The following is a 19,938-nucleotide window of genomic DNA, read 5'->3' on the forward strand; positions in this document are numbered from 1 at the left end:
GGCCATTCCTCACATACAAGAGGTGTACATACACACACACACACAAAAAATTAAAATGTTTACTTCTAAATGGCACAGCTGAGATAATATTGCTTTAAAACCCTTTTATTTTTTCTTGGGGGGGGAGGGGAGGTAAATTAAGTTCTGATCCCATTTTATATTCAGGAAAAAAGAAGACCCTAGCAATTACAGGCCTGTCAGTCTCACGTCAGTGCCTGGTAAAATCATGGAGAAGATGGTTCTCGAACTTATTGAGGCTCACCTGGGGGACAAAGCAGTCATTGGTCCCAGCCAGCATGGGTTTGTGAAGGGCAGGTCCTGCCTAACTAACCTGATTTCCTTTTATGATAAGATCACCCGTATGATGGACCAAGGGAAACCAGCTGATGTGATTTTTTTGGACTTCAGCAAGGCTTTTGACACGGTTTCCCATAGGATCCTACTGGACAAAATGTCCACCATACAGCTAAATAAAAACATCATACGATGGGTGAGCAATTGGCTAACGGGCAGGGCCCAAAGGGTTATGGTAAATGGGGCTGCGTCAGGCTGGCGGGCGGTCACCAGTGGTGTCCCTCAAGGCTCCATTTTAGGGCCGGTACTTTTCAATATTTTTATAAACAATCTGGATGTAGGAATAGAAGGTATTTTGAGCAAGTTTGCTGATGACACCAAACTTGGAGGAGTTGTGGACTCGAATGAGGGTGGAAAGGCCTTGCAGAGGGATCTGGATAGGTTAGAGAGCTGGGCGATCACCAACCGCATGAAGTTCAATAAGAGCAAGTGCCGGGTCCTGCACTTGGGACGGGGAAACCCTGGCTGCACGTACAGACTGGGCGATGAGACGCTAGAGAGCAGCCTAGAAGAGAGGGATCTGGGGGTCGTGGTTGACAGCAAGTTGAATATGAGCCAGCAGTGTGCCCTGGCGGCCAGGAGGGCCAACCGTGTCCTGGGGTGCATCAAGCACGGCATCGCTAGTAGGTCAAGGGAGGTGATTGTCCAGCTCTACTCTGCGCTGGTGCGGCCTCACCTCGAGTACTGTGTGCAGTTCTGGGCACCACAGTATAAAAAGGACATGAAACTGTTGGAGAGTGTCCAGAGGAGGGCTACGAAGATGGTGAAAGGCCTGGAGGGGAAGACGTACGAGGAACGGCTGAGGTCACTGGGCCTGTTCAGCCTGGAGAAGAGGAGGCTGAGGGGAGACCTCATCACAGTCTACAACTTCCTCGTAAGGGGGTGTCGAGAGGCAGGAGACCTTTTCTCCATTAACACCAGTGACAGGACCCGTGGGAACGGGGTTAAGCTGAGGCAGGGGAAATTTAGGCTCGACATCAGGAGGGGGTTCTTCACAGAGAGGGTGGTTGCACACTGGAACAGGCTCCCCAGGGAAGTGGTCACTGCACCAAGCCTGTCTGAATTTAAGAAGAGATTGGACTGTGCACTTAGTCACATGGTCTGAACTTTTGGGTAGACCTGTGCGGTGTCAAGAGTTGGACTTGATGATCCTTAAGGGTCCCTTCCAACTCAGGATATTCTATGATTCTATGATTCTATGAAAAACCTTTTAGCTTCAAAAAGACTAGATTCAGTATCCCAAGATTCATGTCAGTAACAATTAGCATCACATTTAAACAACCTGCACGTCAGCATCCAGTCAAAGATGATAAAAAATAATCGGACAGTTCTTCTTCATTCGAATCTTGTTATCATCCATTTGGCCTACAGTTGGGTGTTTTCTATTTTCTTTAGATTATTAATAAAATTGGTCTTTTACCATAACAACTTGGAAACACTAATTGTTGTCACCGTCCATAAGGTGGAAAACATTTCATTAAGAACTTTTTGATCAATTTAGCAGAAGAAAATGAGGTAGGTAAGGAGCCATTTTTAAAATGAGATTTCCCTGTCCTTGAGCCACGTATCATCTCATGTTGTCAAAAAAGAAAAAGCATGCTGGTCATCACCAATCTACCACACATTTCAGTTCTCTTCAGGAAAATGCTCTTGATTTGTTGGAAATGCGTCGTGTTTTATAGCAACCAACACAAGCATGCAGTGCTGATGGCATTTCTCATACAGGGTCTGCAAGGAAACCAGGGCATTAACCAAATCAAGAACTCTGTTGCCATTACTGACAGGTTTGTTAAGAGATCTAAACTCTCCAGGTTGTGAATTTGTGAAACGAGATGGGTGCGGTTGGCTGCAGCCTCGTTTAAGAGGAAGACAGGAGCAACGGTTACAGGGAAAAGGCATTTTCAATGAACAGAAAAACCTAACTCGGTAACAATGCTTGAGAAGATAAGCACAGGAAAACCGAAAGATGTCAAGAAGAAAAACAGGATTTGGTGAGTGTGGTGGACCAAGGACAAGTGTCGGTGTACCAGCTCCCAGGCCTCGCTGTCTCTCAGCTTGGGGCCAGCATCACCCCCAGGGGCCGCCTGGCCCTTTCCTCGCCTGCCACCCTCATCTGCCATCTGTTTTTCACTCCATTTCACCAAGACCATCCTCGAACTACCCGCAGCATCCCGATGCGGGCCAAGGAGCGCTGAGCAGAGGGGACGACCCCTTCCCTCTCCCCCATAGCTGTACCCCACAGGGGCCCTTGCAATGTCGGGGCTCAGGGCAGAGCCACACGGGCAGACCTTTACGATCCCCCCATCCTTCTCCCATCCCCTTCTCCCACCCCCTGCTGTCACACAGGGCCGGGGCGCACCACCACCCCCCACGGCGCCATCTTCTACAATCGTGAAAACCCGCTCTGCTTCCGGGTCGCCGTGGGGAAGGCGGTGCAGGGGCAGGGCCAGCACCCCCCCCGTGTGCCCCCCTGTCCCTCCCTGTCCCCCCCCCGAGCCGGGGGTAGACCCGAGCCGGGGCCTCCCCGCCCCGCAGCCGCGGGGCCCGGCGCGGTCCCTCCCCGCGATGAGCTCAGCCCGGCGGCGCGCAGGGGCGGGCGGCCCCGGCCATGCGGAGCCAGGACGGGAGGAGGCGGCGGTGCCGGTGCCGGTGGCCGAGCAGGGCCCTGCCTAGGCTGCGGCGGGGCCCCATGGGCCTGGGGAGGCCGGCGGGCCCCCGGGGTAGGGTAGGGTAAGGGTCCGGGGGTGCTCCCCGCCCCGCCGCCATGTACACCTTCGTGGTGCGGGACGAGAACAGCAGCGTCTACGCCGAGGTCTCCCGGCTCCTCTTGGCCAGCGGGCAGTGGAGGCGGCTCAGGAAGGACAACCCCCGCTTCAACCTGATGCTGGGCGAGAGGAACCGGCTCCCCTTCGGCAGGCTGGGTAAGGGCTGGCTCGGCGCCGCCGTGCATGAGCAGGGCGCGGTGCTGTCGGGGTGTCCCCCCCCCCCCCCCCCCGGGCAGGGTGCGGCCACCGGGGTTCGGCAGCCCCCTGGCACCTCTGCGGGCAGGGTGTGCCCCATAGGGTCCCCCATAGCCTGGGAGGCATCGCCCGGCTGTCCCCTGGTGTCTCCTGGTCCCCTTGGCAGTGGCAGCAGCCCCTCGGTGAGAGCTGGCCCCCAGCCGTCTGTCTGCCGCCGGGCTCCTTGCCGCAGGGACCCCGTGGCCGCCCCAGCCCGCATCGCCAAGAACAAAGGGGCAGCACCGGGGGTCTCCCTGCGGCCGCTTCCATCCCTGGAACGGGCTCTGTCCCAAAACCTGAAAACAGGCAGTCCCTGCTGGGGGCTGCTGCCCCTCGCCAGGCCTCGAAGGATCGCCCTCCCCAAACTCCTGGAGGACAGCGTCTGCGATGCCCCCCAAAATACCCAGCCCAGCCTGGGGGCTGTGGGGTGGAGGAGTGGGATGCTGGCAGCCGGGACTCGCACCCCACAGTGGGACACTCCCTTTGTTTGGCTCCCCGCGTGTAGAGGACAGTGGTCTCAGGGTCCCCGCCATCCCCAGGGCTGTCTGGGGGGGTCACGTCACCCCTACTTCTGAGCCTGCGTGCAGAAAAAACACTTGAGGCTTTTTTTTTTTTGCTGTTCCTTGGGGGTTCTGTCTCTTGGTGCAGGATCATGGGGGACACAGCGGTGCCAGTGACATCCCTGTGCCTAGCACAGGGCAGGGAGGTTGCAGCGCTGAGCTCACGCGTTAGGGGAGTGTTTCTGGGGTTTGAGCTCCTGGGGAAACGTGTCACAGCCAGGTGCACTGAAACCATCATCCGAGGATGTGCCTCTGCAGGGTCTTGGCGAGGGTGACAGCACGACTGGTCCCTGCTTGGGGCAGGGGGAGAGTTATTGTGGAGGCCGTGTGCATGTAAGGCCAGGGCACCCCCTCTTCTTCTCCACTGCTGCTTGTCCCCTTCTGCCAGCATGCATGGCCGTGGGTGAGCAAGCTCTGGGAGCTTCCCTACGCGGGTTTGTCCCCTGCCAGCCCTGCTGCCTGTCCCCGGCCCTACCAGACAGGGAAGAGCCCAGCAGCAGGGAAGGAGAGGCTGCCCACGAGCAGGGAGAGCCACGCCAGGCGCTGGCAGCGTTGTGGGGTGCGGCGGGGAGCAGAGATGCACCGTCATTGCCCGTGGCTGGTGGCGAGCTGCGAGGCTGGTGGGTGTCTGTGCAGAGTGCCAGCTGCTGGGCTGGCCCCGTGCTGGTTCCTCTCCCCAGCGTGTCGGAGCAGGTTTGTGGTGAGGACGCCGCTAACCCCAACACCGCAGGGTGTCTCCCTTCTGCAGTCCCAGCAGCCTGGGGGCAGGACTGCTTTTGCAGCCCCTTTCATGCAGTTCAAGCCCAGCACCACTTGGTCACCCCTGCTCTGTCAGATCGGTAAGTCAGCAGCTCCAGCACCACTCTCCCTGTCTCCACAGGCGCTTGTGACTGGAAAGTCCCCGCCACATGGCAGTGCCATCTGGTCACCTCCCAGTGTCAGGGTGTTTGCAGGAGGCAGGGGAACCCTGGGAGAGGCTTGAGCAGTGAGGATGCTCACACGTGCTGCAGCCAGCCACCGCAAGCAAAGCTGGGCCCTAGTGTGGAGGTTTGCATGCAGGGCCTGGGAGCAGCAGGCTTCGTCACAGAACCGGTGCGGGCCTTTCATGTGACCAGAACAGCATGCCCAGCTCAGGTCAACCTCTTACTAACCTCTTCCACCCTAGAGAAGAGCCCTGGGATGATGGAAGGGCTTCAGCAGGTCCCTCGGTATGTCTTATGACAGGATACCTAAAAATGTTTTTCTTAGAGAGGGGCCAACCTTTGGCACTGACTTCTTTAACCCATCCTCTTATAGCAGGAGCTGGTTGCCTGAAATCGGTAGATTAAGACAAAAAAAAACAAACATGGTTATTTCGGTACATCTTCCAAAAATCTGTACCTTCTCTGGAATCTCTTCCTAAAGCTGTCCCTCTGAGCAGCTGTTGCACGCAGGCTGGCTGGGTTGGGTTCTCCTAAAGGCTCTGCTTGAAACAGACACTGCTTCAGGGAGTTGTAAGGCCCTGTCTTCCAAAGGGCTAAGCTTAGATCGTGTGTCACGGGGGAGTGGTGGGAGTGCCACTGCTGCTGGCTGGCCACAAGCACTTCTGCTGCACTCGCTGGTTTCCTACTCCTTGGGCTGATGGTGCCCTTACGCGGTGAGTGTCCGCATCTAAGCCTGTATCTTGCATAAAAACAGCTTGTGCTAAGGGGAGACAAAGGAGGAGCAGGCTGCAGAGGCCTGACAGAGCAGAAGATGCTGGGCTCTGCTGGCCGCTGGAGGATCGCCGGTTCACTCAGTGCCTTGACAGCTTTTTAGCCCTGTTAAACTCACTGAGCAGACCTCGGTGTGCACAAGAACCTGTTCCCTTTCCCTCCTTGCTGGCCACCACACTGCACGTCACAGGCCACTGCTCCAGAGATGCTCAGCAAACCAACAGGGGCACTACCTCAGGTGCCCTGGGAAGCAAGCAAAATCAGTAAGCTGGAAACAGGAAGAAATTTGAGAGTTTTTACTAATTGCTTTCTGTAAATTAGTGCGTGGCAGTGCTGACTGTACCTGGCTTTACAGATCTTTCAGCTGTTTTTCGTACTTAAAGATCTGTGATTAAAATAATGAGCCAGGTCGGGGCCATGGTTTTGGGGTTGAAATAGATATTCACTGTCTGTGATCTCGCAGCTGCCTGGTCTTTAGGTTAATGTTTGCTCTGGGCCGTTTTTTCCAGGCAATTACCGCAGAGGGTAACTAAAACTCTGAATGCTGTTTCAGGGTCTAAATAACTCCCACAAGCATTTGTTTGAAAAGAGAAGGCAAAGATGCAAGTAACTTGTCATGCTTGGGGGTCCCTCTGGTCCTAGGTCTCGCTTCAGACCAGAGTGGTTTTCTGTCATATTTTCCCTATGGATGTCAGTTGTCACCAGGGCGCCAGGTATTGCCTCTGGCATCGTTCACCTGTTGCACATCCGTGTTCTGGGGAAGGCTGTGCGCTGCTGCCCAGATCTGCATTACCCCTTGGGCCGTCAGTCTCTCGGAGTGACCATGGGAGGGACATTTGCAGTGGGATCTTCAACCTCAGAGCTGTTTGGACTTCGACTGGGCAGGAGGTTGGGGTGTGAGGCCTCCAGGGGTCCCTTCCCACTGCAGCTGTCCCAGGGGCATTCCTGCATGCTGCCAGAGGGAAGCGAGGCTTTAGATCGTCTTTTAACATTTCCCAGCCCTTTATCTGAGCCTAAAGGGAATCCTGCTGTAAATGACAAAAAAAAAAAAAAAGGTTTTTTCCTAAGCTGTGATCTTTGTGTCATGGTGTACTTCCCTGCATCTTCCTACTGCTCTTAAGAGTAACTGAAAGCCTGGCTCTTAAAAAGTGCCACCAGCAAATGGAGAACATTTTTGGATGGCTCTGCCCGTTCCCGGTGTGAATTAGGAAATGGTTACTTTCTTTCTTTTGGAAAATGGAAGCAGCATGTTCAAAACAGACTTGAATAAAAGCATGTTTTTTCTTCCCTGATAGGAGGAAAATGCTGGAGCTGGTACCAGCTGAGAGTCTGTTTCTTTGGTGGAGGGCAAGGAAACAGCTTCTTTTTCTTCTCTACTGCACAGATCCTTTGCACTAAGCAGGTGTTTTTCCTCCACTAATTGAGAAGTTTGCCTGACTTTTCTATTTTCTGTTGTAGGCCACGAACCCGGACTTGTGCAGCTGGTGAATTACTACAGGGGAGCAGACAAGCTGTGCCGCAAAGCATCCCTGGTGAAGTAAGGAATTCACTGAAATGTTTCACAGCGTTGGTAGAAAATTTTCTTCTAACTGTTGGCAACTGCTGAACCTGTTCTAAGGGTATTTCACAGAACAGCTGCATTGGGGCGTCCTCGCACGTGGTGTCTTCAGACTTCTGTGCTGGTCTAGGCAGATATCTGGGTGCACAATGACCTCTTTGTAACTTCAGGGGAAATGACATTTCCATTGAATTACATCTTCTTGAAACCATACAGTGTATTGAATCAGACAGACAGGAGCTACAGATTAGAGCCAAATCAAAGAAAAAAAACAACAAACCGTATCTGCTCTTTCTCCTTGTAGCTACTTAATTAAAACCTACTCCTCTCGTCCTCTGATTCATACAGCGATGAGGCACTAACATGTGTTTAGCTAATCAGATTTGTTGGTCAAGCAAATGTCTGGAGACATCTCAAGGAAGACCAGGCTCTGGGAGTTATTTCTGCATGACCAGCTGTGCCATGGTCTCCTGGGGAAATGGGGGTGAGGTTTCATTGTAGATAACCCCGCTCCCTGCGCAAACTCTGCAGTCGTCAGGGCATCTTCATGTCAGAGCTCTTGGCCTCCTCCAAGTGTCTGATTACAAGTTAGTGTCTGTCCTGCCTCTTGCTGATGCAGTCTGTGTGCTGATCTGAGGCCAATCCTTCTCCTGCAAAGAACCTGGTCCCAAATGCTTTCTCTACAGTAGTGATGCTGTTTGTCAGGACATTTTAAACAAGCATTCAGCGTGCTCCCCAGCTGGATTTCTCTGCAGCCCATGGTCTGGAGACAGTCTTGAAAGTGCTTGCAGTTGTTTTTCTCTCCTGAAGCTTGGCTGACTTGTTGTACTCTGGGGTCAACCGTGTATCAAGCCACTTATGAAACCAAGGGACCAGAAGTGACGTTCCTCTGACAGGGGAATCCCAGGGTGTCACTGACAGACTGCCATTTCAACAGAGGATGCACACAGAAAGTCAGCACATGGTTAGCTCTGCTTTTGGCTTTCAGCAAAACGCTGAATGAGCATTCAAAGAGGCAGGCACCTCCCTGGACTCTGAAAGAAAACAGGCCTCAGCTCCACTGACAGGAGTTTGCTGGCATCTCTAGGCGTAACTGGTGGTAGGAGGGAGTATCTGCCAGAGGGAACAGAGACTGAATAATGCAAAGGGGATCCCAGGCACCTCAGAACAGGAAAAGTGTAGCTGTGTTCTTGCCTTCAGCCTGTTCCCAATGGTCTCCATCCCCATCTGGGACGCCTGATCTGATCTCAGGGGGAATGGGGTCACGAGCTGAGCTGCAGCCCGAGAGCATTACTGCTCTGGCTTCGCCTTTGCCTGCTGTTATCACAGCTTCCTTCCTGCCCTGTTTCGCAGTAGCAATCACGCCTCCTCAGTGGCCTCGTGCAGAGATGGTGTAGGGAACTCACTACAAGCTCTAATTACATGGAAACTTCTCTACTGATTGCTTCGTGATATCTAAAGCACAAAATATTTAACAAAAGCTTGCAGGTCTGGTTCAAAGAGAAGTGCATTGTTGCAGCTTGGGATTGCCATGATCTCTTTAAAAAAGACCCTAATTTCGATGGTCTAAAGAGAATATAATTATTTAGTACAGGCTGTCTGTAAGATGCTATTCATCACCAGAGCCCAGTTAATTATGACTTGTACTCAGGAAATTATGTCCTCGCGGGTCACTCTGGAGATTAACAATGTGGAGATTAACAGCCTCTATCTCTTCACCCAGGCTAATCAAGACAAGCCCTGAGCTATCAGAGTCCTGCACGTGGTTCCCCGAGTCCTATGTGATTTACCCAACAAACCTGAAGACCCCCGTGGCCCCAGCACAGAATGGAATTCGCCATCTCATAAACAACACAAGGACAGATGAGAGAGAAGTCTTTTTGGCAGCTTACAACAGGCGGCAGGAAGGCAAAGAAGGCAACGTGTGGATCGCCAAGTCCTCAGCTGGTGCCAAAGGTTCGGTTTTCAGCAAAATGAGCCACCTTCTCATTATTCCTTACCCCTTACTTGATCAATAGAGTCCTGGGGCTTGGCTGAGCCCAGCTAAAATTTAGCCCATCTGTGAATGGCTTCGCCTACCTAATCCATGCCAGTCATGCCACCATAGGGCTCTCCTTTTTTGGTGGCATCAGGCTCCTGACAGGAATTAGGACATGGATGGCAGTGAAATAACTCCCCTTTTTTCTAGTCATGCACCTCAAAATACAAGAATGTTTGGTGCTGGGGGAAGGCAGCAGGGACCAGCAGGCCAGGGGAATGTGGACTGCAAGAGATGGGGAGCATAACAGGATGTGGGGAGGAGGGCAGTGGAGAGGAGAGCAGTCCTCCAGGACAGTGGCAAGCATTTCCATGCTGCAGCCAAGCCTGATTTCAGCTGATTTCAGACCATTGTTTGTCTTCCACCCAAACCTAAATACCTGGTGCCAATGTCCCTCCCATGGTCACACTGAGAGCTGTGAGCGCAGTGTATCCAAACTACATCCAAGCCTGGGCAGCCCCAAGCAGAGCAATGCAGTACCTGTATTTCTCTTTCATTTGAATAAGGCAATAGATACCTAGGTGATAACATGCCCTTCCTTTTTCCAGGGTCGTTGCACAGCTTGCTGTACAGAAATAATGAGCTATTAGGAAGATAGAGCTGGACACAGCTATGGATGTAATGCTTTGGTAATCATCCTATCTGCCAGTTACAGCAGTATCACTGGCATGCTATCAGAATTTCATTATGAAAACGCGCCTTGCTGTGTGCGCAGACCCCAAGTAGCAGAGCCCTGCCCATGGAAAGACCTGGTCTTTTCAAACAGAACAGGCCCTGAAATACTACTCATATTTGCAGAGTCACTTTTGAAGCAGTTTTACAAAAATCATCAGGAAACGTGAAAGCCAGAGGAGGCTGCAGGGAGGCTGGGTGATACAACTCATTCGTGCAGGCTTTCCTCGCTGCTCTGCTTTCATGGCTCCATTACTGAGAAGCATCAGAAGAGTACATGTATTTTCACCAGGGAGGAAGGGAGATGAGTACTTTCGTCATGCCACTGATGGGAAATGTGTCTGTGCAGTGTAACTGTCTGGCAAAGAATCAGTCTGGAAAACTGAAAAGGCCATGGCAGTTATTCACTGCAGCATGGGGAGGTTTAAACTCTCCGCATACTTTATTCAAGTGGGATCCTGTCTTCTTTTCTGCATTAAAGCAAAGTAACTTTTTGTATTCATCACTGTGCTGCAGAACTCAAGATGGGAATTAAAGTGAAAAGAGAGCCTCATGCTAATCTTCTAGAGAGAAGTTCAAATGTCTGGGGATTACTTCTGATGAAGCAGAAAGCTTGTCGGCATTAATTGCCGAGGCAGCTTCAGTTCAGAGACAGCCCCTGATTCAAGAGAGTTCTAGGAGAAGCTTGGTTGTCCATCATTAGAAGGAAAACTACAGGTTTAGGATGTCCTGACGTAAAAGTTAAGAAACGTTCATCTGTTGCCAGAGATTTTGGTGTCGTCTTTGAGAACAGAGACAGTGGCCCCACATAAGCTGCTTTGCTGGTTGCTGACTAGGTGCACAGTTGAGCTAACCACCCGCTCAGTTCACCGGCTGTCCAGCACAGAACTGATGCCTGCTGACTTTCCCACTGCAGCAGCTTTACTGGCTTAAAGAGATGTTGTTTCCTTCCTTTCCCGTGTGATGTACAGCACTGTGATACACCACAGGTACACCAACACAAGTGTCTGACTGGCTCTGCTGTGACCAGGGGACTAAAAATCTTGTTTCACTCTTCCCCCCCCCCCCCCGATAAAATGGGGGAGAAAAATATTTGATGAAAGCACTTCCATTTGGTTTGAGGACACTAAGAAGGGTAGGGCATTGGTGGGGCTGGGAAGCTGGTGATTCACAGGTGTGCTCTAAACCAGTGTTGTCCTACTGGTGCCCCACTGAAGAGAGTTTGTTTCTTTTCACTCAGTATTTCCTAAAAAAAATCAGCACAAAATTAAGAGTAAATTATCAGCTTTAGTCTAAAAGGTTAATTAAATGCTTAACAACAGGCCATAGTGCCAGAGAAATGTTAGATAATTTTACCTGAGCTGGTTTATCCTTCAGTGGCACTGTGCCATCCCTTTATCAAATCCCAGAAGGGATCTGTTCTCTCTTCGTTGTTCTGCAACAGTGATTTCATGTCTGGACTCTTGCAAGAAATGAACAGCGACAGCTTCAGCCAAAATGTGGCAGTATTTAAAAGACACATCTGAATTCTTTAATGAAGAGTTTCCAAAGAAGGGGAAAACACTGACTACATGGATGAGCATTTTGAAACAGTTCTTTTCCTAATTCAGCAGTGATTTCAATAGTAACTTAAATGGACTCAGTGAGCAGGGGAACACTGTTTGCATGTCTGCTTCTGGCAGACAGAAAAGCCAGGCGGGGGAAGAAAGTCTTAGTATAGAATGAAAACAAACCTCTCTCCCCAAAGAAACAAAATAAAGAAAAATCTCACAAACTGCCAAAGCCCCTTCTCTCCAAACTGCTGAAAAACAGGGAAAAGCAAAAGAAAATTTAAAAAGTGCTAAATGCCCCTCCCTGCCAAGCCCAGCTGGAAAAAAAACCTGCCAGAAAAGAAAATCTAATCCTCCAAACAAAGCAGCTGCCTCACTTCTTGCCAAGGTCCCTGATTGCTCTGCATCTACTCACACCTAAATAGCCATCCCCTGCAGACAGACCCCAGGCAGACCGTGCCATCTCAGTACCCTTGGTTTCCATTTGCGTTAGCTCCAGCTGGAGGGGAACCAAATGTCCTATGGCATGGAAAAGGGGAGATACCTCTGCCAATTTATTGCATGACACTGAGCTAACATGACATAGCTCAGGCACCAGGCAGCCCTGGGGCCATGGGTTCTCATGTGATGCTTGGTTTTCCATGGGAATGATCCACGGCCCACTTGGGCCCGGAAAGAGCTCCAGCAAAGATCCTCCACCTGATTTTTTCTTTATCTTTCTGTGTCAGGGGAAGGGATCATGATTTCTTCAGAGGCTGGAGAGCTCTTGGACTTTATCGATGAGCAGGGACAAGTGCACGTGATCCAGAAATACCTGGAGAAGCCTCTTCTTTTGGAGCCAGGGCATCGCAAGTTTGACATCAGGTAACCTTTTCTGCCTGGCTTTTGTAATACCGGTTTGCATTTCTGCGTAGTTTCTTTTTAAGCCACTGAGACTTGAGTTTGTTCTCTTGCCCCCTAGGAGCTGGGTTCTCGTGGATCATCAATATAATATCTACCTCTACAGAGAGGGTGTCCTGCGGACCTCTTCCGAACCATATAACAGTGCTAATTTCCAGGACAAAACCTGCCACTTGACCAATCACTGCATTCAGAAGGAATATTCCAAAAACTACGGGCGGTATGAGGAAGGGAATGAAATGTTCTTTGAGGAGTTCAACCAGTATCTGATGGATGCCCTAAACACAACGCTTGAGAATAGCATCTTACTGCAAATCAAACACATAATAAGGTAACCAGCTGCCAGTTGTACAGGGGTACCCAACCCTTCAGTGACAGGGAATCTGTATGAACACAACTGAGCAGACAGATGGACAAGAGAAGGGGTTGATTTGCGTGAATCGGGGGTTGTGACCCAGTGGTAAATTAAAGATAAATCCAGAAACACCCCAATGTCATTGCTTAGTGAAAAAGCAGATAAGGGACTCTATAGATGAGGTTCTTTGAAGGGTAGGTGTCAGTGTGTGTGCATTTTGCTGGCTGTTTTTAGAGGAGAATGGAGTGAGCTTTAGCCCAAGCAGAGCCAGCTAGCACTATCAGCTACTTCCTGGGCACTGAGGAAATTGCCTGGAGAGATCGTGGCACTGCAGAGAAACCAGGTCTTGAAGAAGTGATCCTCCATGGCAGAGTTTTCTTTGCAAATCCCCCATTGCTGTTACACCAAAATGACATGACACGATCTTTGAGGGTCTCAGTGGCAAATGAGCTCTGAGTGGCAGTTCCCTGGGGGCCCTGGGTGCAGCTCTTTGTGGCTCTGCCTTCTACTTCAAGCTCTAACTGCAGATTCTCTTTTTCCACTTGCCTAATCTAGTGGTGAGGGCGGATGCTGCTCTCCTGCTCTTTGGGTGTTAACTCAGCGCTGTCTTAGGAATTTTGGACTGTCCACGTATGTTTTGATGTTTGCAGGGACCTGGTTGCCATGACGTTTGTTGGATATAACTTGTAATTTAGGGGCTGGTAAAATGACACCCAGATACCAGGCACAAGGCAGGCCTGATGGGGCTGCAGGGGGGCACTGCCTGCTTGTTTGCTTGTCAGAGTCAGAAAGCGTTGCCCCATCCACTTGATGCCCGAAGCGGTCCCAAGGCAATGGGGGAGCCCTCCGCTTACCTGCACCATGCACGTGCCTTCAGAAGCTGCAGTGCAACCAGTGTGCCCGCAGGGCTTTTAATCTCATGTTTCTGTTTTTCCCATCGCAGAAGCTGCCTTATGTGTATAGAGCCTGCAATCAGCACAAAGCATCTTCACTACCAGAGCTTCCAGCTCTTTGGCTTTGACTTCATGGTGGATGAGGAGCTGAAAGTCTGGCTCATAGAAGTCAACGGGGCTCCAGCTTGTGCCCAGTGAGTAGTCAGTTTCTGTAACACATTTGTGGTGCCACCGTTCACATGGCTCACACAAAACTTGGATGTATCCCAACTCCAAGTGAAAAAGGTGGAAGAAAGTGAATGGAAGGGGGCTTTCGCATGCAAATCCATACCAGATACTCGATTTCTGGACAACTGGATTTGAATGTAACTTGGGATGTTTTTATTGACACTGTGGGGTACGTTGCGGAATTAATGCCTTGGGGCTCAGGTGATTTCTCAGCCTCTCTTGTGGAGCCAGTGGTGGATGGTCTTCACCTGAACACAGAATAAATGAGTAGCATTAAAGGCAGCAGCTGGAAGTGGGTGACTGAATTTGCAGGCAGTAGGACCCCAGCGCGCAGTGTAGATGCCACAGAAATTGGATCAAAGCTCCTGCCAGCCAAGGGGAAGCTGGGACAGCCAGGCAACCCTGGCCATGAACATCTCTGCATAGGCACAGTGGGAGGCGCTGTATTATGCGATTGAGACGACTGGAAGACTAGAAATCTTTGCTAAATAGGCATCTTTATTATATACAAACACAGCAGAACAGAAAAGGCTGTTCTACATTATCTGCATTACTGTAGCTATCATATTATTTTTACACGTACATATCAATGTGTTATATATTATAATAATATCTATATTATTATGTATGTTATAGTATGTCAACTAATCTGCATTAAATGTAGATTAGATTAGGTCATCACTAATACTAGAGAAGAAATACAGGGCCAACCTACCAGGCAGCCCAGTCATCACCCTTTTCAGGGCTATTCTAATTTATAGCACCCATATCACACAATTCAGATTTAAAAGTCAAAAATTGTCTGCTGAAAGCAGTAACATACTCAGGAGCTGAAAAAGCATCTTACTGTTAAGTAGCCCCAGCTGCAAGGGTGGCATTATTAATTCTAGCAAAGACAGCTTTGGTACTAGAAGTGTCCCATATGCCAGCACATTCAATGAGGTTACACGTGTATTTCCTTCAGCAGAAAACAAAGCTGTTGTTAACTCATTTCTCAAACACCTTGTCTCTCTTCTGCCTAATCCTGCTTTTTGTGAACCTTGCCATGATGAAACCCTTCCAGCCCTTCTGGGGGAGTCCTGTGAAATCTCTGTGCCTAGCTCACAAGTTAATATACACGCTTGCACCCCATTGCAACATTTCATCAAACCATGCATACATCAAAGAAATCCCTCTGGGGTGCATCCCCACTTGTACAGGGTCTGTTGTGATAATCACGACTCCCAGAGCTGGGAGACTGGTACAGGGGGTGCTTAGCTGTTGTCTGCCCCCATGCATCTTGCGGTGACTCAAGTCTGGGTCCTGAGGATGTGGAGACGCTGCTGAGGAACTTGATCTGACAGTAAACTGAGAGAAATGGGTCTTATGGTCCCATGCAGCAAAGAGCAATGTTGGGAATGGGAGCATCGTTGAGAAAGAAGACGGTTGCTGGGGTAGGAGGGGAGGATACCAGGACATGCCATCCTCACCTGATTTGCCTCCCTGGAGCTACCTGTAACAGCAGCAGGATCTTGTAGCTCCCACTGGGAAAACACATGCCTATGTATGAGGAGGTTGGGGGCCCACTGGTTTGGCCTGCTCGGGCGTCTTACTCTGTCTCTCTTGTCTCTTAGGAAGCTGTATGCAGAACTCTGCCAAGGAATTGTGGATGTAGCCATCTCTAGCGTTTTCCCGCTCGCTGACACTGGGCAGAAGATGAGCCAGCCACCATCAATCTTTATCAAGCTGTGATGACCACAGGAATGCGTCTGCTGTGCATAGGGAGAGACTGCACCCACTGGGTCAGCACTGTTCTATGGCTTATCTCAGTATCATGCCAAAAAGTGATAGGGACAGACTTCTTTTTTTGTTCTGGAAAATCATGGGGAAAAACAACAAAACAGGCACCCACACAGAGCAGCGATGAGCCAGAGCTGCTGAGACAACTCTGCCTGCATTCACCAAAATCCACTTTAGAAACAGCTCTTGTGACTTTGATATCTGAAACAAATCTCTCTGGGAGAACGGCAAAGTAACCTTAAGATGAAACCCCAACAGGGATACTATAATACTGTATTAGCTCCTCCTTTTCTATAGAGATAACATTGTGGGTTTTTTTTAAGGCGATTGAGTGAAGAGTACGATGGTCTTCTGGGACATCGTAGTTGGAAAGTTTTCCTCCTCCCGCTGTGTTTCTTCTTTCCTCACCCACTGCATAATTAGTGCCTTAGCTCAGTTCCAAATAGGTGACTCCTTTCCCTTGTTCCTGCTCTTTTCCATAGAAAGGAACAAGATCTCTTGCGTCACAGGATGCATAAAACCAGGAACACTGAGAATTCAGTTTCCTGAGGTCATTTCAAAGCTGGCTGGCTGAACACCCAGGCAACGACTGGCAAGGACGCTGTCAGAAAGGGTGCTGAACTGCAGGCGGTGAATTAACCCAAGCAGGGAAGGCAGTTTGTTTGTTTATAGTTATCCCTTTTCCTAATGAGATTTGAATCAGTTTCAATCCAAGTCTGATGCAGTTGGATTCTGTTTGAAACAGGTAGAGAGACTCCCCTTGGGACTCACCTGCAGGCTATAGGATTTCTAGCACCATTTCTGTGCTAGGAGTGTTTTGAATAGCTGAAACCCAATCTACTCAGCTTCTTCTGAGACAATGCAGTGAATTTAGGCTCTTCTCTCAGCTTTCACCTTACTGCCTTTGAGGCTTGAATCTGAAACCTTTCAACCCAAATGATTTTTATCCTGTTTGATCCAGCCAATTTGATTCTCCTCCATTTTACAAATATTGTAATTTTCTACCCTGAACACAGTCGACAGCTCAGTCGCAGCAAGGAGGAAGTTGGGTGAGATGTTCTAGACCAGGAGAGAGATTCCTTGTGTATAGGTTTGCCACACAGCTGGGGCAGGCTGATATTTTTGTGGGGAAGTTAAATTCCTTGAGGTCCCTGAATTTCAGAGCTAACATCTACTTTGAGTATAACCTAAATCCCTGGCATGCTACCCATCTTGTGAAGTTCATCTGAATTTTCAGCGTAAGCCAGCACACCCCTCCTAAAGTAAAGCTCTGCAGAGCACAGCAGCATTTCTAGCAGCAGCTGGCTTTGTGAGTGGTGTCTGGCCTGTGCCGTGTCCCAGATTTCTATACAGAGAAGCAAAGTTCAACCGTTAGATCTCTGTTCAAGAGGCTACTGTGGTGTCTGCAAAGAACTGAGTGCTGACAGAGTGCATGTTAAAGCTCATTTGTACAATGGTGGTACTGGGTTTGGGGATTCTTTCCATGTTGCACACGATGTGTGGATGTACCTTAGCTCTGAGGTTACGTGGTTCAAAATATGGTTCAGGGCAGATTGTGCCTGCATGAGCAGCACAGAACCAGTTCCTGGCAAGGAGGAAGGGAGATAGATTGCCTGATTGAGATCCTCACATACTGCATAGGAAACCGTCATGGAAAACTGCAGCTCTGGGGATTTGAATTGATTGCAGCAGGAGAGCAGACTGTGCAGCTGAGGTCAGAGCTCTGTTCTGCTGCCTCTGGCAGGGAGAGATGGTTGGCACAGAAATAAACTGGTTCCTGTTACCCAAAATAAACAAACAAGAAGAGATCATGGAGGTTACAAGTTTCTTGCTGCCTGTGCGTAAATGGGACGTGAGTCAAGCAGTGGGATTTCTCCCTCAAAAGATCCTGGAGTCGTGATGGACTCATCTCTGCTCATGACCGAGATTTGAAAGGTCTTCCTGCCAGCCTAGAGCTCTGTAAGGAGACGATCCTGCCACTTTTCTGGAGACAGAACTGAAGTGTCCAGGCCTCCCTAGAAGAAGATATTTTGAACATGGTGTAATGGGACGGATATTCTTTGCAACATGCTGTGAATCCACACGTGGCACTACTTCACACAAGGATGCTTGAATCCAAGAGGGAACAGAGTGCTTAGCAAAACCCAGCAGAAGCATTGCAGAGAGGAAGCATCCCAAAAAGCCACACAAACACCTCTGGAGCTGTAAACACGCTGAAGTGCTGCGTGGATCAGCATCTGCACAGCATGTGACAGGCACAAGGTGCACTGGTACACTCAGAAGTGACAAGGAGCAGGAACATTTTAATATGTGAAAACAGGACTTTTTTTTTTCTTCTGCTGCGTGCAGAAGAGGCCTGGACTGTGAGTGCTAGTGGGTGGGTTTGTTTCTAGAGAGATCCCAAATGCCAGGTCTGGTCTCTGACTTTGGACCTTGGGTGTATTCCGAAGAGGTGCTGTGAACTCTTCAGTTCATGAGTCAGGAGGCAGTGGGGAAGTAGTGAATCATAAGCTGCTAGAGAGAGGGGTATAGGAGGAGGACTGGTTGGGTTTTAGTAACCTTATGATGGCACATAGGTGTCAAAACTTCCATGCAGACCAGGCAAAGCATAGTGGTAGCACTCCAAAGTAAAAAAGTAGGCCCTGATGGCTGTTTAACTCAGCTTGCAAAGCTGACAGTTCAGCACGTCTCCATTGGCATTTCCAGGGTATCTTTAAATTAGCTTAACCTAACATGAGCTTAAAAATACTTCCCCCCACCCCCCAGCAAAGGCAAGATCAAATAGCAATCACCCTGGTCCAGGATGTACATGAGGTGACAGGACACACTGCACTCTCTCAAGCTCTAGAGCAGCCCAGAGCACAGCTGCTAAGTGCATGAAGTGAGAAAAAAAATTCCCCATCATAAAGAAATGAAAAACGCACCAGCCCTGGGGCACCAGACCCATCTTTCTTTTCCACTCAAAAGGGAAATTCAAAAATCAGATCGTTCCCTTTCTTAGTGTACAGCTCCGTGCTGAAGTAGTGGCAAGAGGCCAGGAAAGCAGCCTGGATGCAGGAGAAAGCAGCGGCCTTCACTGGAGCAGCTGATAAAGCCAGAAGTACTGACTCAGGAACCTCTGCCAAACTCCAAGGCCTTTTCTTCCCCCCCGTTGCATCTCGGGTTGCGTTGTGGTACGTCACCAACTGGGTATTAGTGCTGCTCAGCTAAAAGCAGGGCTTCGACTTGATGGTAGAGCCGTGACCACAGGTGATGCAGCTGTTTATAAACTGCCCTATCAACTGGGTTTCGGGGAGATAGCGATTCAGGGACACTAATCATCGGTAGGTTTGCTGAATTCTTAAAAGTAAGCTACAGCCTCAGGAGGAAAACAGCAGGTACTGTTTGTGACTACCACCTGCCCTCAAAGCATTCCTCGAGGTAGAGCACAGAGGTGAATGACAGAGGACAGACAGCATAGTGCCTAAGGTCTTGTCCAATATATTAGCCAAGCATATATTAGATGTGTGTACGGCTGAGGCCTGAGTGTTGCAGCCGTGGGTGCATCTTGCAAGTGATGCTCACAAACCCTCGTGAGACTTTCTTTTTTTAGAAAAATGCAAAAAAAAATGTTTTCTACCTTATTCCAGCTAAAAGGTCAATAGAAAAGGTCTTGCCCTCTTTCCTAAGCTTTTATAAAGGATGGTGCTGGGTTTCAAGAAGATACCTGCCATACTGCAGAATGTCTCTAGTCTTAGCTCTGTCCCTTCCTGTGGGCCACGAAGGATTTCAGACCCAGGTGCTCTGGTGGGTTTCCAGCAGGGTCTGGTCCAGCTGGGCCCTGGGTTTCAGTTAATTCCCCAATCACTTGTCTCATGCCAGGTTAGTTGTGACTACCATGCAACTGCTGTTGTGCTCCCATGAAATCCAGCGGCCAGCTGCAACCCACAAAAAAAACTCTGGAGAAGCATAAGAAGGAATCAGCAGCCATTTCACCCGGCTTCTGCACCCCGTTGTGATCGACGCCCTTCAGGACTGCTTGCATGTCCCTGGTCCCAGCATTTCATGTTCTCCACGTGCAGCTGTCCCCTCGGGGAGCCCCGCTGTGCCGTCCGTGGGTTAGTAACCATGTCTCATTACCCATGTCAGCTCCCACAGGCCACGGAGAGCGGCGGCGGTGCTGGCCGCTCCCACGTCAGCATGCGCGTGTGGGGCCGGCGGGGCTCCCTGTCCCACGCTTCTCCAGCAGCTGCGTCCACGTCTGTCCTCGGCCACCATTAAATGAGCTGATCTCATGGGCTGGCGTCTTTCCTTGGGGTGGCCTGCCCTCCATCATGGGTGGGCACGGGGAATCATAGAATCATATAATATCCTGATTT

At 50.0% G+C, this 19,938-nt stretch overlaps 1 protein-coding gene across 1 annotated transcript; it reads left to right on the forward strand.

Moving 5' to 3' along the window:
- Nucleotides 1–2,805: 2,805 nt before the first annotated feature.
- TTL (tubulin tyrosine ligase) lies at nucleotides 2,806–19,854 on the forward strand. The gene is made up of 7 exons (XM_083828572.1): nucleotides 2,806–3,275; nucleotides 7,066–7,144; nucleotides 8,889–9,121; nucleotides 12,154–12,289; nucleotides 12,387–12,656; nucleotides 13,624–13,767; nucleotides 15,415–19,854. Exons 1-7 carry the CDS (start codon nucleotides 3,119–3,121, stop codon nucleotides 15,530–15,532), a joined length of 1,137 nt encoding a protein of 378 aa, XP_083684698.1. The 5' UTR covers nucleotides 2,806–3,118; the 3' UTR covers nucleotides 15,533–19,854.
- The last annotated feature ends 84 nt before the right edge of the window (nucleotides 19,855–19,938 follow it).

This window comes from Anser anser (assembly GCF_964211835.1).
Source record: "Anser anser genome assembly, chromosome: 3".
Classification (NCBI taxonomy): domain Eukaryota; kingdom Metazoa; phylum Chordata; class Aves; order Anseriformes; family Anatidae; genus Anser; species Anser anser.